General features: G+C 39.4%; 1 protein-coding gene across 1 annotated transcript; it reads left to right on the top strand.

The window, feature by feature from the left end:
- Positions 1–4,966: 4,966 nt before the first annotated feature.
- On the top strand, positions 4,967–10,846 carry Spink1 (serine peptidase inhibitor Kazal type 1). Its single transcript, XM_038332020.1, has 4 exons — positions 4,967–5,077; positions 6,796–6,827; positions 7,637–7,743; positions 10,723–10,846. Exons 1-4 carry the CDS (start codon positions 5,026–5,028, stop codon positions 10,766–10,768), a joined length of 237 nt encoding a protein of 78 aa, XP_038187948.1. The 5' UTR covers positions 4,967–5,025; the 3' UTR covers positions 10,769–10,846.
- The last annotated feature ends 7,395 nt before the right edge of the window (positions 10,847–18,241 follow it).

The raw sequence follows: 18,241 nt of genomic DNA, 5'->3' as shown, positions 1-18,241 counted from the left end.
CATTACTGATCCAATCAAGTGCCCCAGATATCCTTCTAAGATTTAGAAGATAAGCCATTAAAAATCTCTGGGGCTAGTTCCAGAATAATCAGTGAGACAGAACCAAGTCCACATAAGAAAAATGATGGGGTGGGGATATGGCTCAAAGGACAGGAGAGCTCAACTCATAAATATGAAACCTTAGATCAAATCCCCAGCACAGGTGTTGGTGGGTTAGGGGAAGCAGAGACAGCACAATTGCTGGGATAAAGGATAAAGGAAGAAGCGAGAGGGCAGAAACTATTAGAATAGGGCACCTGAGGTTCAACTCTGAACTCTACATGGGCATTCAAGCCTCTCTGTGTGTGTGTGTGTGTGTGTGTGTGTGAGAGAGAGAGAGAGAGAGAGAGAGAGAGAGAGAGAGAGAGAGAGAGAGAGAGAGAGAGAGGAGTGAGAGAGAAGAGGAGTCTAAACAGTTATGAAGCTCCTTGAATAATGAAAACTAAGAATGTTGTTAAGATATGGCTGGGTCATTCCCGTATTGATAACCCCCTTGCACTCAAGAGCTGGACGCAGCAGGATATGAAGCCCAAGACCAGCCTTAGTTATATAGTGTGAGGCCAGGCTGTGTTGTCGGAGACCCTGTCTCAAAAAACAAGCATCAGGCTGGGCGGTGGTGGCGCACACCTTTAATCCCAGCACTTGGGAGGCAGAAGAAAGCTGATCTGTGAGTTCAAGGCCAGCGTGGTATACAGAACGAGTTCCAGGGCAGGCACCAAAGCTACAAAAAGAAAGCCTGTCTTGAAAAGCAAAACCAACCAACCAAACATCAAAAGGACTTGGCTATGTCAAGGACATGTCAAATGTCAGACCAAACAATTTCAGCTTGACGTCTCTCTTTTCCTTACACAATAACTTTTATACAGGATGTGAAAATCAGCAGGTACCTTCCCGACATCCTCATTCCAGCAACTTTCATCAGCATCAATTGAAAGAATTCTCCTAATGGTTGTCATCATTCTCTGTTCATGTATATAATCAGTCCTTTCATCAGCGGGGACTCGGTCATGTCATATTTGAGTTCCCAATGTATGCCAAGAGCTAAGAAAGGGGAAGAGATTTCCAGAAGGCTAGACAATGGAAGCGTTCTAAACATGACATAGACTGAGCACAAGAGTATCCGGGTTGTTCCAGTCAAAGCCTGTACCATCCTCCAAAATCAACAACTGTTACTCTGTCCAGACACTGAGCATAAGAAGCCTAAATACATATCCATTGCTCCAACCCGCAGAAGAAGGATGCTATTATTATCAGCCAGTAATTGTAATTCCAGAACAAATATCTTTGTGCAATATTTAAGTACACATTCTAAGTCTATTCTCTAACCAAACAAATGTATTTTGACCTGTGAGGAAATAGTGTCACCCCACAGGTAAAATAGTAGACTTAGTCTTGAAACCAAGTCTGCCTTGACTTCTGCACAGGCTTTCTTCACTCTCTTCAACATGTCTTTCTTCACTTTCTCCCACCTCCATTCCATGGCCAGTTTCTAACCAGAACCATGTCCCACGGTGTACCATTCACAATCACAAGATGATTTGGAATTCACACAGCAGTGAAATGTTTCCCAAGGACAGGTGAGGACGATTGAGTTATGAGTCGGAATAGAATCAAAATACAAAGCTGTAAAACCGATTTTTCTTTCTTCTTGATGTTGCTCATCAATCCATCATAACATGACTTTTTTCCTATGGATTCAGAGTCAAAGAGTGTCAAAATCACTGTCCAGGTTCTAGAATCAGCCAGCCTCAATCCGAATGCTGTGACTGCCAAGCCACTGTTGTTACTTAAAGGATGCCTAGCACAAGATGGCAAACAATTCCCCCTCCCACTACAAGACCTTTCCTTACTTTTCTGGAACAAAAGAAACAATCCTTTTTTTGAAATATAAACTCTCCTCGACAGTGGCCATTGGAACTTTCTTGCCAGCAATATGGCCACTACACAGTTGATGTCACGAGATGAATAACAAGAATTTTACCGATTCAACCAATACTGTATGGTGACAAAAAAAACATATCCGTGTCCCACATATGCAAATGAGAGTTTACAGATAGAAGAAAACAATATTTTCATTATATCAAGACTTGAATGAATAAACTGTTAAATGGACCAAGAATGAAATACCAAATGGAAAAGACTGAAAACACAGGAATGAGCAAGACAGAAACTCCGATCTTTGAAAAAAATCAGAATATTTATATTTTACTGAATGTGCATTTTCATAAAATATTTATTTAATACCCAATATTTTGCAGGTATTTTGCTAGGTGCTAAAGCAAAACAAGTATATTTGTTCCCTAAAAGTTAGAATATCTTTTCTAGCAGTCTTATAAGGGGTTATAGATTTCATTTTTTAAATTGCTATGTATATGAGGTTTTCTTTTTCTTTCCTCTTTTGGTTTTTTTGACTGCATGCTGTCCGTACACCACATTCGTGCCTGAGGCATGTAAGCCCAGAAGAAGGCTTCAGAGTCACTAGAACTGGAGTTATTATAATATAATAATATGATAATATGATAATTATGAGGAGAAGTGTGGCCTCTGAGAATTTAATCTGGGTCCTTTGGAAGAGCAGCAAGTACTCTTAAATCTTCAATTCATCTCTACAGCCAATAGAATTAAAATTATTTTAATTTATATGAGGAATATCATTAAATATATAACTGGAGTGTTGAATGTAAATGAAGGATGACATAAGGAAGACTCATGAGAAAATATTTAACACATCTTAAGGTTTGAATGAAGGTGTTATATTTGACTATTCTTATCTAGGGAAAACAAGGAAATGACCAACATGGCTGAGGGATTAAGAAGGATGCCACCTAGAGAAAAAGCAAGAGAAGTAGAGAGAAGTCTACATCCATCCCAGGGATCTCAAAGAATGGAGGACTGGAGAGAATCATGGCCACAGTTGCATTCCGTAGAGACTGTTGCATGCACAGAGCTCTGGAGAAACAGGACACTGGGAGGTACCTGGTGGAACTGGTGCAAGTGGATGACGTAGTGTCATCTAAGGTGCAATCTTAAACATGACTGCGAGTGTGTATAAATTTTGGGCATATGAGAGGGGGGGGGGAGAGGGAGAGAGAATGGCGAGATAAAATTGTAGATGTTGGTAACTAGTAAAGAACCATCAAGATTAACAGTAAGGTTTTGATTAGAGCAATTACTTTGAAATAAAGAGAAACAGGGATGAGAATGAAGAAAAATATTTAAGGGTGCTAAGTGATTAAAATGTAGCACAGGGTATGCCACATTTGAGATGTCTATAGGATGTCCTGAGGGAGATATCAAACTTCATATCCCCAAATTTTCTCATTCATGAAAATCAATACCTTTACAATGTCCTGCATGCCCCTTCATGACTCAGGCCCTTACTGTTACCTTTACATCCCACCCCATTGTCCTCTCTTACTTCCCTCAAAGTGAACTGTCATGCTCAGAACCTAACCCTGACAATTCTCTCTTCCTGGGATGGATACTCATAGATTTGCCCATAGTTAACTCCTCACTTCCTACTGTTTGGTTGCCACCTATTCATCAATGCCTATTCTCGCCACTTTCTCATAAATAGCCTTACCTTTCATGAACGTCTCTCTAATCGTTTCCATAAATTCATCATAATCTGACTTTTAAAACCTTTTATTATTGCCTAGTTTATATCTCCCTCAACTAAAACATATGGAAACTCCATGAAACATAGAGTTCCACATCTTTTTTATCCACTGGTATATCTCAAAAGACGGGTAGTGTTTAATGGTTCTGAAGACTTGAAGAAGGTCTGAACTGTTACGCTACTGGTTAACTGAAACGTTAGTCAGTCACCATTTGGGGATGTTGACATAAGTCAGGTACCAAGGTCAGGCAAATGACTTAATTATTTTGTAACAATAGTTAAAGTATCAATATTTGTATTAAACTCCAATTTCCTAAAGGTGATGTAAGCAGAACCATATGACATCTATGTACAAAGTGTCCTGGGCTGTGAGAAAAGGACACCAAACTTAAAAAAAAAAAGTCCAGCTCATTTTAAGAGGGCAGTAACCCCACATTAGTGCTGCTCTAAAATATGTTCTTAATTATTCTAGACAGTAGAAAACTTACCCTTTGTGGCAAAGGGAGACATTACTTCATTTGTCATGATTGCTTGTTGTATCAACACCCTGGAAAAGATAGTCTGAAACAAAGTGATGAAAGTCTCTACTCATGAGACAGGCAGAAACATGGAAGAAAATAGAGAAATAACACCCTGCATGGCAGACACTCAGTACATAGCAGTTAATGCAGGATCAATCCTGTGAGTTAGTTATTACTGTGATATCAATTTTCAAATGTCTAAATTGAAGCAATCAGAAAGTGAACCAATTAATCTAAATGCCTGCAACTACTCTAGTAAGCACTCATAGCCCCAGGACAGGGAACTGGGACATGGAACAGAGACAGAGATGAAGAGACAGACAGAGACAAAGGTGGAGACAGATGGAGAGACTGAGCTGGAGACAGAGAGACAGGGGACTGAGCCCTCTTTATCTTTTACCCCACCCTGCCAGCAGTCTATTAAGTCTTAATGAATGTGCAGTAATGGAAAAATGGGGAAAACAAAACACAGGAATGGAAGAATGGAAGAAAGGAAAGTGTCTTTGAGCCTATCCATTCAGAGGAGACAGGACCTTTGATTTCACCTTCAGATAAGAAAACCAGGGCTCGGGAAATGGGGGAGGATTTCTCAAAACCCAAAAGGATGTCAGGAATCAAGCTAACTAGCTTTTCCTGGCAGAATTTTAGGTCTAGCCTTTCCTGCCCTGTTTCTGACTCAGATAACATTTCCCCCAGTTTAGAGGCCTCACAGAGTCAATCAATAACCAAGGATAACAGCAGAGTGGGTGGAGCCTGTGCTACCATCTGTCTATAAGACCATTCCTCGGTTTCTGAAGCAAAGCACAGCGCAGAGTTCTCCGGACCTTTGCACGTGCATCTGCAACCATGAAGGTGGAGATTATGTTTCTTAGTGCCTTGGTTCTACTCAGTTTAGCAGGTGGGTGTGTTTGCATATTCTTCCAAAATTAGTAAAGAGTTTTCATCTGTGGCTTTAATGAGTATATCTCCTGGAAATTTAGGTAGTCTGGTGTTAGCTCACTAGTGTCAATGAGTTGAAAGAAAAGCAATTTAGTCAATATGAAAAAGAAGCCTCTCTAGTATGAATTACAGAAAGAAGCCATTTCTAACATAAATGCGGAGAGGATCTCTGAGAAGAGGTGCCCAGAGACAGTCCATGGCCTGATCGAAAGACAAGGCTGCTACTTTGTTAGGGATGTGGAGGAGAAGAAGGGGTTTCCATCTAAAACACTCTTCTAACTCTACAAGTGGCTAATAAACTCTATGTAAGGCCAATTTAAAAATTGAATTTGCAAAAAAATGGAAAACAATGACTGCCAGTTACTTTGCATAAAAGTCATATTTTGAGTGATTAAAAGTTTGATCTGTAGGCTTTTCAGAAAGAAAATATATATCTTGCTTGAGCAGATGAAGGAATCATCAAACTCACCATGAGAATGTTGGGGGATGATCCTGGTTGCAATGAGTTTGAGTTTTGTAACTGGCATGGCTGAACACTTTCACCTTATTGCTGATCGGGCAGAGCTTTTGACTAGAACCACATGTGTGTTTAGCTAAGAAAGGGAAGACCACTGCTTACTGTTTTAGATAAATATTTATGGAAGAAAAGAGTCCTTTGTTGCACCTCAAGCCTAGTAATTAATACAACTAGATGCCTGTAATGAGCCCCTGCCCATCAATTTTTAGACTCATTTACATTCCTGATCTAAAGGGACCCCAGCAGCCCCATCTTCTCTGATGAATCTCAGAGATCTTTTTCATTCCCTTAGAGATCATTGACTGAAAATTAAGTTTTGGGAACATTTCTCTTTCGGGGGCTGTCAGATTAGATTCCTTTCTCTGGAATGCTAGTCTACATTCACATCTGCTTTTGTAAAAATAACTTGTGGAGAATATAATTATATCATTCCCCCCTTCCCTTTCCTACTTGCAAACCATCCTGTATACCTCCTCACCCTCTTTCCAATTCAGTTTTATTTCATTGTTGTTATATATGTGTATAAGCATCATATGCCTTGATATCAGATAGACTTGTCTTCTGAAGAAGGGAATCTTTTTTGCACTATGTGAATACACAGAAAACAGTTTGGATCTCGAGTCAGTCAGTGTAAGGTACCTGTGGGAAAAAGCTTTTTGAAAACTGATGCTGAGCTGGCAGAAGAGCCCCATTTCCAACACTATTTACAAAAGGAATTTAATTACATCCCAAGACCTGATGTCTATTTCCCATCCTGCCACCCACGCCCAGAGATGCGGATATTTATAAGTCAATGACTGAGATGAAAGCTCTATTGGATGCAGAGAGAACACTGATGGGCATCCAGAGTGTGTCGGAATGATTACCACAAAAACGCTTCCAACTCTGAGTACAGAACTTCTATTCTCAAGGAAGTGGATCAAATTTTCTGAAATGCTCAGTTACAGTCAAAATTTTACTTAATTCTTTGCAAGATCATAGCAGGCAGAGACTAGAGAAAATCCATCCAGTGTCCTTGAAAGTCTGTGGAAATAAAGGGATGGGCAGTGAATGGTGGAAGCAGAGGAGTCACTATGAAAACTGTATTCTTTGGTAAATAAGAATAGAATAGCTCTGGCTTCTTTATCTGGGATCCAAGTTGACATGTTTGTATTTTCTAGGTAACACTACAGCTAACTTAGTGGGAAAACAGGTAAAGAGAATTTTATAATTTCTTATAATTTATAGTTTCTTAATTCTCTAATTTCCTATACAAGCTGTTAGAGAGGTGAAGGAAGGGTCCCCAAGAATTGATCCATGAAGAATGAATGTCAGCAAAATAGAGCTGGTGGTCGATGTCCTGAAAAGAAGAGGTGATGATGTAGCACCCAGGAGCTGGAATGCAGGGCCCAGCAATCACCAGATGATGTGACTTTAACTCGATTCATCACTCCGTGGCTCTTCCCTTGAGGGAGAGTGAATAACAACTTTACAAGACAGTTATGGGGTAGATCAATGAATGGATAATTGATGGTTTCGATTCAGAGGTGGGACTTTCCCAATAGAATAATGCATTTACAGAAGGGCAGTGCGCTATGAAAATAGTCTCATGACAATCAGCAAGGAAGACTATCCTGCTAGCAGCTTGCCCTAAGGAAGTCAGCACACCAGGAACTGGGAGCTTGAGTGTTATCTTCCTTCTCTATCAAACCTCCCCACAGCACCATGACCCTAGTTGGGAACTGACATTATCCCAATTTGTCGATGAAGTGACTGAGATCAAGGGAGGAGTTAGTGGGCTCGTGATGTCATATAATGAGGAAATGGCCATAACTTGAGCTTAAGTCAGGTTTGTCGATTCCAGGGCAGATTTCTTTCATTGTTGTTATTATTGTTTTCTTGTACAATATTCAGCATCATGATCCTAACTGAAAAAAAGTCAATTTTTAGAAAATGTAATGTTTTATTATGAGATCAAGCATTGAGAAATGATAGGAAATGACTGCTTTTAATTCTATTTAGGCCAATTGCAATGATGCAACTATGGGCTGTCCCAGGAATTATGACCCTGTGTGTGGGGCGGATGGAATTACTTACGCCAATGAATGCAGTCTGTGCTTTGAAAACAGGTGAGAGTAAAATCTAGTTTATAAGTATTTATCTTAACTTTCTTACCATTAGAATTTTACAAATGTTGTTATCCTCTTGAAGCCTAGGTCAATAAGCAAATGTTTCTTTTCATAAATTTGGTATAATATATAATTTAAAAATTGATAGGGTGATGAAAGCTCTAATTTTCTTAGCAATACAGCTAATCGTCTAGATTTTCAAAATGCCTAAACATACAAACTATCTGTGATCTGAAAAAATAATTCTTGACAATAGTTAAAACTGCATTTTTCAATGCTTCCCCCAAATTAGAAAATGTAAATTATATAAGTTTTAGTGAACTGAAATGTATTTTATAACATTTATAATCATGGAAATGAGATCTAGACTCAATGTACTTTGATTTTATGGTGCGATTAAGGTTGGGGAACAGGAACCAGACTCGGGACACTGGGACAAACAATGTGTCACAGGTGGTTTTCTTACGCTCTGACCGAGCAGTTACCATGTGCCAGTCATTATGCTAGACCCTCCCTCTTTCCCATGCGCTTGTGACACAAACAAACAAAACACACAACAGCAAGCCCACTTCATGAGCACATGCGACAACTTCTCAGCTGTGGCAATCAACAGCTACAAGTAGCATATAAAGTGTCACGTGACCGAAGCAAAGATGGGGATATTTCCTAACTGAAAGGTCCAAGAAAGGTTTACTGAAGAGGATGCTTTTTGAATGATGCTCTGAGTTCCAACCAAATAATCGGGACCCCGGATGTGACAGGAAACACTTGGATATTCTAGAACTGACTCCATGTTAAAGACTTCAGCTCTGGTTCACGTGGCTATAAACTGTCATCTTTCTTCTGCATGAATCTCTTCTCTATAATGTGAATTCTCTCTTCTGGGAGGGCTCTAAATGATTTCAGAAAAGTCTCCAAGTTTGTCTAGGAGTGTAAACATTTTAGACTCCAAACACTAGGCAGTCAGCTATTATGGTGAGTGTGCTTCCAGTGTGTAAAAATGCCAGAAATGAGGGCACATGCCTGCCACCCCCACACCGCAGGTCAGGGCAGAAGAAATCTGAGTTCTAAGCCAGTCTGCTCTTTCATCTGTCACCCTGGGCTACAGGTTGAGGCCCCGGCTCAGATGTTTGGGGAGGAACAGGAGGAACCACTTGTTAACTTTCTCATGACCTATGTTGTTGACACTAAGGTCAAGCATCATTATTTCCACCCACGGGGAGGAGGAAAACCCCACAACACCCTTGAGACTTGTGAAATCTCCAAGTGTAAGCTCTAAAGTCTAAAAGCCTCTATTTAGAGCGAAGCATTCGGAAAATATGAGCGAAATGCTGAACATGCTCTCCTTTGACCTTTAAATCTACGGATTGCATTTTGCTCTTTGTATTCTTTCAAATACGTGTAAATGCAAGAGGCACAGTCAGCTCCCTGAAAGCATAAGATTTCACCCTGTGTTCAGAAATACACTTAAGTCTCGAGATAGGCTTGTCTCTCTCAAATGTAAACAATGTTCTAAGGTTTTTGTAGCGCCTTTGCTTTGACTGCCCATTAAAAGTCACACATACAAACAATAAAAATGGGCTCAGTTGGATATATCTATTTTATACACACACCCACACATACACAAGCAATAATAATTAAAGAAAAAGTGGCTATCAATTTAAAAGTGAATGGGTAATGAGGGGTTTGGACAGAGGGAACTTGGGAGGGGTTAGAGAAAGAAAAGGGAGAAAAAATGATGCAATTATATTTTAATTAAAAATGTAATTATTTTGAAGTTGTCCAAAAATGACCTGTGTGGTAACTATTACTAGAGCCAGAGTCTGACTCTAAATATTGGGATTTGAGATGCTCAGAAAACACCAGACAGGCCTTTGCTATGATAGGCCCATGTGTAACAGGTGCCTGCCAGGTATGTTAAGTCAGGACATTATATGTCTTCTGTTCTTTCTCGGGGATGCTGCTGACAATTCTCTCCTATAGGAAAGCAATGATGACAGAACTTTCTGTGGTGCTAGAAATGTCTTCTGTCTGTGCTGGCCATTGGCTCTGAAGCACAGACAGTATATTGAGAATCTGAAGATTTTATATTGTTAAAATTTTAAGTGTTAATAACCTTATATGGCTAATAGCAGAAGAAGCCTAAGTGAACAGCACACACAGCTGTAAATAGCTGGCTTATGGAAGTGACTTTGAAACCGGCACCATCCTAAGTTAATGTTAAAGGCAAAGTGAAGAAACAATGGGTCCAGAAATTGTTCGTGTGAATATAAAAGAGGACCATATCTTCTCCAATAATAAAGAAATAAAAAAAAATGTGTGGCATGTCAGTGTGGTCAAGAAAGCAATGGCTAGAGAGACAACTCTAGAAACATTCTTGTAACTAAGGAACAAGGTTGTAACTAACAGGATTGAGGAGCATTTAGATTAGGTGAGAGGAACTGGCTTCATAAAGGTAACACGGGAGGGGTAGAGAAGATACTATCTTCTTATCATCTTATCTTATCTTATCTTATCTTAGTATTGGCTGCTCTTATGAGACTCAAGATGGCCTGAGAGATTCAAGCCTCCATCATCTAAGATGAAATGTTGAACAATTAGAAGGACCTGCTCTAGCCTGGGCACCAGCTAAGATTTCCATATAGTCACTTAGTTTTCAGCATCAACAGTAAAAGAAGAAGGGATGAATTTGAGATTAATTTGAAAGGTTCTAGTGCCTCCCCATAGGTCTCTAAACAACGATAGGCACTTTTCTATTCTGTTGTAGCCCTTATGAATATTATAGCAAGCAGCAAATATCCAATGAATAAGTGAATGAATAAATGAATTGGAGAAAGAGAAAATTGGGAATACATCATACGCCTCTCTTGTTAAAAAGCAATTTTTTTTTGAAGTTTCATTGGCATTCTCCCATAGTCACTTATTTGTGCCAATCAAATGCAAGCTGACCATATCCTATTTTCTTCCATTCTTCTACAGGGCACGCCAGGTTCCTGTCCTCATTAAAAAATATGGACCTTGCTGAAAGTCAAGATCTTGAACTCAGCTAAGACTACCATGATGCTTGACTAGCCTGCCTATTGAATAAACACATCTGAATATACCTTGTTCCCGTAGCTTTCTTCTCAAAGAATGGGTGAATACCTTGAGGACAGGGATCCTGGAAAAGACCCAGACTAGACTAAGCTTCACCAGTGGCTCATTGTGCCTGTAAAACCAGACGTTACAGATAATGACAATGCACAGTTGAGCGCAAACAAGCGCCATGAATGGTGTTTGAGTCAGAATGAAGAAAGTATCCCATGCCATGCCCAGGAAGTATTCTGATAAGCAGAAAGGGGGCTGGCTACCCAAGGAAATGACTGTGAGCGTTTTGTGTGGCTCACATTGCTTCTTTGTGAGCCACTATAACTCTGCAGGGTTTCTCTTGGCCTGTGAGGAGACTTAGGAAGAAGTAAAGTCGCCTGACTTAACGCCATAGCAAACGGGCTGCAGGGCTGCTCTTTCAGGGCTGCTCTTTCAGGGCTGCTCCTGGCCTGAACCACAGTCACCTCGCATGAATTGTGCCTTAACTTTCTTCAATAGGAATTCTAGGTAATATCCCCTTAAGATCTTCTGTGTCTATATTTGATAATAGTAAATAAAATAGAAACAAGGAAGTGTTCCCAAGGGGGACAATATCTACAACTACTTAACAAAAATAAAAGGAGAAGCAGTTTGAGATTCTGAGTTTCTAAAAATAATGAGCCTAAGATGGAGATGTAGTAGAGAGTTAACAGAGGAGCTCTGTCAGGATCTGTAATACACTGGGTAAAGGCTCAGCCGCCAAGCTGGAAATACCCAAGGTGAAGTTATTTACAGGAGCGAAGCTGACTTGTAGCTACCTATTTCTGGTGATAGGCCGACATTCATACCTCGATACTGAACTCTGACCACTAGAGGGTGCTGTACTCTAGCAGCTGACTCAGCTGAAGCAGCCTGACAGCTCTCACTAAATACCTTGCTAACTCAAGTTATGGATGCAAGATGGCTTCCAGCATCCTGGCTGTGACGCTAGAGGACATTTGAAGGGCACCAACCATTAAAGAAGTCTGCTATGGGAAAATGAATTTAATCATTAAATGTTCTACGTTGCTATGTCTAGTTAAACCAGTCTGCAAGTCCACAAAGGGAAAAAATGATTTGTGTGTTTTAAAATATATATAAAATGATAAATTAATCTCAAATCATATATTTTTGATGGCTCTGCCTCCTGAACCCATCAGAAGGCATGTGGATTCTATGTCCATGTCTGGGGGTTACACTTCAAAAGGGTTGATTCAGGACTATGAATATAAAGCTTCAACCTATGAAGAGCATTTAAAATAAAGAAAATTGGGTGAAAGGAAAAACCCCTTAGAACTTGGAGGATCTTTTCAAACATTTCAAGGGTTAAGAATGTTGACCAGCTCAGCTCTAAACAAGACACCTATATCATCTCCTCCAGAGTTCAGGGAACATTGAGGAAGAAGAAGTAGAACTAATGTAAGAGCCAGAGAAAGAGGATTTGTGTGAAATGCTATCTGTAATTACCTACACAAGACTTGTACAAAGTTGCATCCATCAACATTCAATTATGAATAAGGAAGGGGCTCATAAGGTCTTATCCCTCTCCGAGATGCTATTAACAGCTAATGAATGTGAGAGGAAGGTCAACAACACTTATTAAGTTTGTTAGGTAATAAAAAATTAAATATAATAGAGGTGTTTTGATATCTGTGTTTTAAAATATATCATTTATTAATTTTCTGAGAACGTTGTGTGTATACGATGTGTTTTGATCATATTCATGCATCCCCAGATCCTCCCTTCTAACTCCTTCTGAGTTCCCGACTCTAAGTGTCCCCTTCCAACTTTCTGTCATTTTGTTTTAATAACTCACTGAGTCCCATTAGTGCTGCTCATATACCTACAAATGTAGCACCACCCACTGGGACTGTCAACCTACTAAAGACTACACCCCTAATAAAATTAACTCTGCCTCCCCTAGAAACTGTCAGCTGCCAATAACTCCTTATTTAGGAGTGGGCACTTCTGTGGTCCTTCAATATTTATGCTAGAATGTAGATTGGCTTGATTTGTGTAGGCAACCATGGGTGCTTTGTGTTCCTGAGCATGACTCTGTCATGTCCAGAAAACCGTTTCCCCTAAGTCCTTCCTGACCTCAGGCTGTTAAGATATTTCCACCCTCTACTGGAAGAAGGAAAATCCATTTTCTTCAATGAAATAATACTGGGTCTTCTAGGGCAGGTCCCATGCTCAGGAGCAGTTACCCACACATATAGAACTCGATGTTTTATGCTGGCTCTTTTAAATTTATGTTTTAGTCTTTTTTCTAATAGAAAGAAAAAACATGAAGTTGGGTGATCGGAGTGGGGAAGGATCTGGGAGGAGTTAGAGCATAGAGAAGAATGTAATAAAAGTATGCTGTATGAAATTCTCCAAGAATAAGTAAAGATAAAACTATAACCCATCCTTTCATGCTTTTTGAACCTGGAAGATGGAGATGCCATATTTTTGTCCCATTTGTAGCAGAGCACTGCACACAGACTTCTTCTGAAACCTCCTCAGTTGGGCAAATATGCTTCTTTGATGAGGACTGAGAACTACTAATTATGGATGTAGATGTGTGTTTTTGGAAATCAGCTTGATACTATGTCCATTTAACAAAATAATACTAGTAGGTTTACCCTAGGACCTATAGTATCTCAAGTGGGGATTTTTGGCAAGATTTAGAGGTCAAATGAATAAGTTTCCTCCTGTGAAATAGGCTTTAAATTCAGTATAAAGTGGTTGATTACCCCCGCACCATGCACACCACTACTGCCCCTTGTATCTTGCCAGAACAATCACTTTTTTAATTCCCAGTATTCATAACTGAGTATGTTACCTTTTCTTTTCCAGCACTTGTATAGCACTTTCTGGTTCTCTGAAGGATAGCTAGTTTGAATAGCTAGTTCTAGGTGGATTTCTGTGTGACTAATATATTTGGTATTTTCCTCAGTAGACTCTTACCACAGAGTTATGATGGACAACTAAGATCAATGCAAAAAGCCTTCATTATTTGGAAGGTCTCTTGGATGCCACTAGCTACCAACTTTTTAATTTAGTATGAAGGGGCGTGGTCGACCGGTAGTCAGAATTAACCAGACCAGCTCAAAAAGAAGGATATAATTTTTAATAATTGGGATAAGGGGAGACTCAGCAAGAATCACGCGCAACGGAGAAAGAGACAAAAAACAAGGGGCGGGCACCCAATCCCCAGGTGCTTCTTCCTTTGCCCCAGGCAGCCACACCCTAGCCAAATGTGATTGGCTGAGTTTCCCCATCATTAGTCAGTTGTGGCTTAGGAGAAACATGATTGCCCATGTATGGCAATTTAATTTAAACAATATATGAAGTTTGTGAATAGTGGGTTTCCCTATGGCTTTTCAAACTTCAGCATTGCTTAATCCTCCTCCAAGTTCTTTCTCTTCATCACCTTCTCATTCCTCTGCCCACTTGCCTATCCCCCTTTAGTCCCATTTCTTTTTTCATGACACCTGTGTTCTACTGTATCTTCCTTAAGATTTTTGTTTTCCCCTCCCCCTACCAACGGACCCTTTCTTGTTCCTTGACTTCTCCAAACACTTCAAGATAATACACAAATCTAAAAATTCTTGTAATGCTAGAAAGTCAAATGCCAAATATTCTCTCATATGTGGACCCAACCATCAGCTCATTAGATTTGTGTGTTTGTTGATCAGCTTTGTACAAATCCAATGGCTGAGTCCTGGAAAGGCAGCTGAAGGTCCTTAGTTGCCGTCCAGATCTTTGCTTATCTTAGATTTCAGGAACTGTATGCCTCATCAATATCTATGATTGAAACTCACCCCATACCCTGTTTGGGAGCCATATCTTCAAACAAGAATGATCATCTTGTGAGAAGTAAAGGGCTCACTCAAGAATCAATAGTGATGGTTACTTCTCTGAAGCTCTCCAGGGTGTCCAGCTGTCTATTCATTTAATTTGACCATTTCTTGGTCTTTTAGGGATTCTCACTCAAGTACATTCAGATACACAGTCAGGGCTAAGACACTGCTCCACTCTGCTACACAGAGTCAGAAGAATTGCATTAAAACTTTTAATAACCTATGAAGGCAAGCTCTCTAGATGTCTATATTTTTAATTTTATATACTTTTTTATTAAAAAACTGCAAATAAAATAAACACCATACACCAAAATAAACCAGAGCCAATGTTTATACATCTCAGTGAACTTCTATATTTGGAATAGGCATTCTGAAGCTGTGGAGCTTATATACTGGATTTAATACTTTCCCTATTGAATATTGAATATATTTTTGATGTACTTATTCACCACCAAACCTGGACAATTCATGCCAGAACTAGAACTAGAAAATAATTAGCTTTAAATCATCTTTCATAACATGTGTCTATTACCTGTATCCAGTCCTTCCTCATCCCTTAATATTTAGTCTTTGTTGTTCTCTTTTCTACGTGTTGTGCTGTCCATACAGTACTGGGTAGGTTCTACATAGGAGAAATAATACATGGAATTTTTTCTTTCTGAGATTGCTTAACCTCACTTAATATTATACATTCTAATTTTATCCACATTGTTGTAAATTTTATAATTTAATTTTACTTTATCTCTTTGTATATATAGTGAATCATATATACATATAGCATTTTTATTATTAACTCATCTGTTGATGGACAGCTAGGCTAATTCCAATTATTTTGCTATAGTAAATAAAGCAGCTATAAATATGGGGTACAAATATCTCTATGGCAGTATATGAGGTCTCTGAATATATGCCAAAGAATGAAATAGCTAGGTCATATAGCAGTTCTTTTTTAATTTTTGAGAAACACCCAAAATGATTTCCGTAATGCCTATATTAATCTGTACCCCATCAACAATGAATAAGAGTTCTTTTCTCACCATATCATCTCTGATATTTATTATCACACTCATTGATGTTAGCCCTCTGACAGGGTAGGATCTCCAAGTAATTTGAATTTGCATTTCTCTGATGACTAGGAGTATTAAACATAAAAAGTTGGTCATTTGCACTTCTGATTTAGAAAACTCTATTCATTTAATTTGACCATTGGTCTTTTAGGAACTCCCACTCAAGTGAAGTCAGGTGCTTTGTTACAGATAGAATTTCAAGAAGATTCAGTACAAGGTGGTTTAACAGGATCGTCGAGGGGGGAGAGGGACAGAGCAGGAGAACAATGAAAGAGAAATCTTATTAGAGAGAGCCACTATGGGGTAAGGGAGAAACCTGGTGCTAGGGAAATTCCCAAGAATCCACAACAATGATCCCAGTTAAGACTCCTAGCAATAGTGGAGAGGGTGCCCAAACTGGCTTTCTCATGTAATCAGATTGGTGAAAACCCCAACTATCAGCATAGAGAATTCAACCAGGAACTGATGGAACCAGATGCAGAGATCCACAACCAAGCACTAGGTCGAGCTCTGGGAATCCAATCAAAGAGAGGGAGGAGGGAATATATGGGCAAGGGAGGTCAAGATCATGATGGAGAAATCTACAGAGACAGCTGAACCAAGCTTGTGGAAACTTATGAACTCTACACCAATAGCTGTGGAGCCTCCATGGTACTGAATTAGGCCCACCATATGTGGGAGACAGTAGTGAAGCTTGGACTGTGTTGGGGAATATTATTTTCAGGTATGTGACTTTTGTTTACATTGCATTTGTTTAACTCTGTGAAGCTGTGTTACTGTGCCTGTCTAAAACACCTGACAGTCCTAATAAAGAGATAAATGGCCAATAGTGAGGCAGGAGCAAGAATAGGCGGGGCTGGCAGGCAGAGAGGATAAATAGAAGGAGAAATCTGAGAGAAGAATGAGGAGCAATGAGGGAATAAGAAGAGGAGGATATCAGGGGCCAGCCACCCAGCTACACAGTCAGCCATAGAGAAAGAAGCGAAGAAAGTTTTCCAGAAATAGAGAAAGATAGAAGCCCAGAGGCAAAAGGTAGTCAGAATAATATAAATTAAGACAAGCAGCTATGTAGTGGTGGTGCACGCCTTTAATCCCAGCATTTGGGAGGCAGAGACAAGCAGATCTCTGTGAGTTCGATGCCAGCCTGATCTATAAGAATTCCAAGGCTATTACACAGAAAAACCCTGTCTTGAACTCTTACCCACCCCCCCCTGAAAAAAAACTGGCAAGAAACAAGTCAAGCTAAGACTGGGCACTCATAACTAAGGCCAAGCCTACAGGTGCGATTTATTTGGGAGTTGGGTGGTGGGGCTCCTCAAAAAAGCCAAAAGAATAAAATGTCACACAACAAATGATCTGTGAGGTACCTGATAATAAGACCAGGATCTATCCCTGATGTATGAGCTAGCTTATTGTCCCATTCCCTATGGTGGGATGCCATGTTCAACCTTAATGCAGGGGAGAGGGGCTTGGTCCTGCCCAACTTAACGTACCAGACTTTGTTGACTTCCCATTGGGAGGAGTTGATAGAGGGTAGGTTGTGTGGACAGAGGCTGTCAGGGGGCAGGAAGAGTGAGGGGGGAGAACTGTGGTTGGAATATAAAATGAAATTTTAAAAATAAAGAAATGAAAAGAGATTTTATGTAGATTTAATCATAATGGTTAAAACAAAGCTCTAGGAAAAAAAATAAGATGTTCCTAAGAGCATGAGTTTATACTTCTCAAAGCATGAATTTATACTTCATTGTCTGTACAATCATCACACAGGGAACTTATTTTTTTAAGTTGTTGTTATCAAAGAGTTGCTTAGGAATTAAAGTGAGACCACAGGGAACTAACTTCCAGATGTACAATCAAAAGCAAGGCTACCCTCACTGTAAGCAAAGTTAATAGTCTAGTTTGTGAGTTTCCCAGTAAATACCGTGGGTAGGAATGCGGTTATACCTGAGGTCACATATGCTTTGATCTTCACCCACCTGTATGTTTTTATGCCAATATCAAGCTGTTGTTATGATTATAGCTCTATAGTGAAGCTTGAAGTTGGGGATAGTGATGCCTCCAAAGGTTCCTTTATTGTACAGGATTGTTTTAGTTATTATGAGCTTTTTGTTTTTCCACACAAAGTTTTTATTTTTTGAGGTCTGTGAAAAATTGTATTGGGATTTTGATGAGAATTGCATTGAATCTGTAGATTGCTTTCGGAAATATTGAAATTTTTACTATGTTAATCCTACCTATCCATGAGCAAGGAAGATCTTCCCACTTACTGATATCTTCTCCCAATTTATTTCTTCAAAGACTTAAAATTCTTGTCATTCAGGTATTTCATTTATTTATTTAGAATTACCCCAACATAGTTCATATTGTTTGTGGCTTTTGTAAATGGTGTTGTTTTAATGATTTTTTTCTATTTTTTTAATTTATTAGATTTTAAATTGATTTTTATTGAGTTTTACATTTTTCTCTGCTCCCCTCCTTGCC

Source organism: Arvicola amphibius, chromosome 5, assembly GCF_903992535.2.
Source record: "Arvicola amphibius chromosome 5, mArvAmp1.2, whole genome shotgun sequence".
Classification (NCBI taxonomy): Eukaryota; Metazoa; Chordata; class Mammalia; order Rodentia; family Cricetidae; genus Arvicola; species Arvicola amphibius.
The sequence above is the reverse complement of the archived record's forward strand: the minus strand, read 5'-3'. Positions and strand labels throughout refer to the sequence as shown.

Excerpts from the sequence above, each read along its gene's own strand:
- Spink1 (XM_038332020.1), top strand. The coding sequence starts at position 5,026 with ATGAAGGTGGAGATTATGTTTCTTAGTGCCTTGGTTCTACTCAGTTTA. Across the intron at positions 5,078-6,795 it reads GGTTCTACTCAGTTTAGCAG|GTAACACTACAGCTAACTTA; the intron begins GTGGGTGTGTTT and ends TGTATTTTCTAG. Across the intron at positions 6,828-7,636 it reads CTAACTTAGTGGGAAAACAG|GCCAATTGCAATGATGCAAC; the intron begins GTAAAGAGAATT and ends AATTCTATTTAG.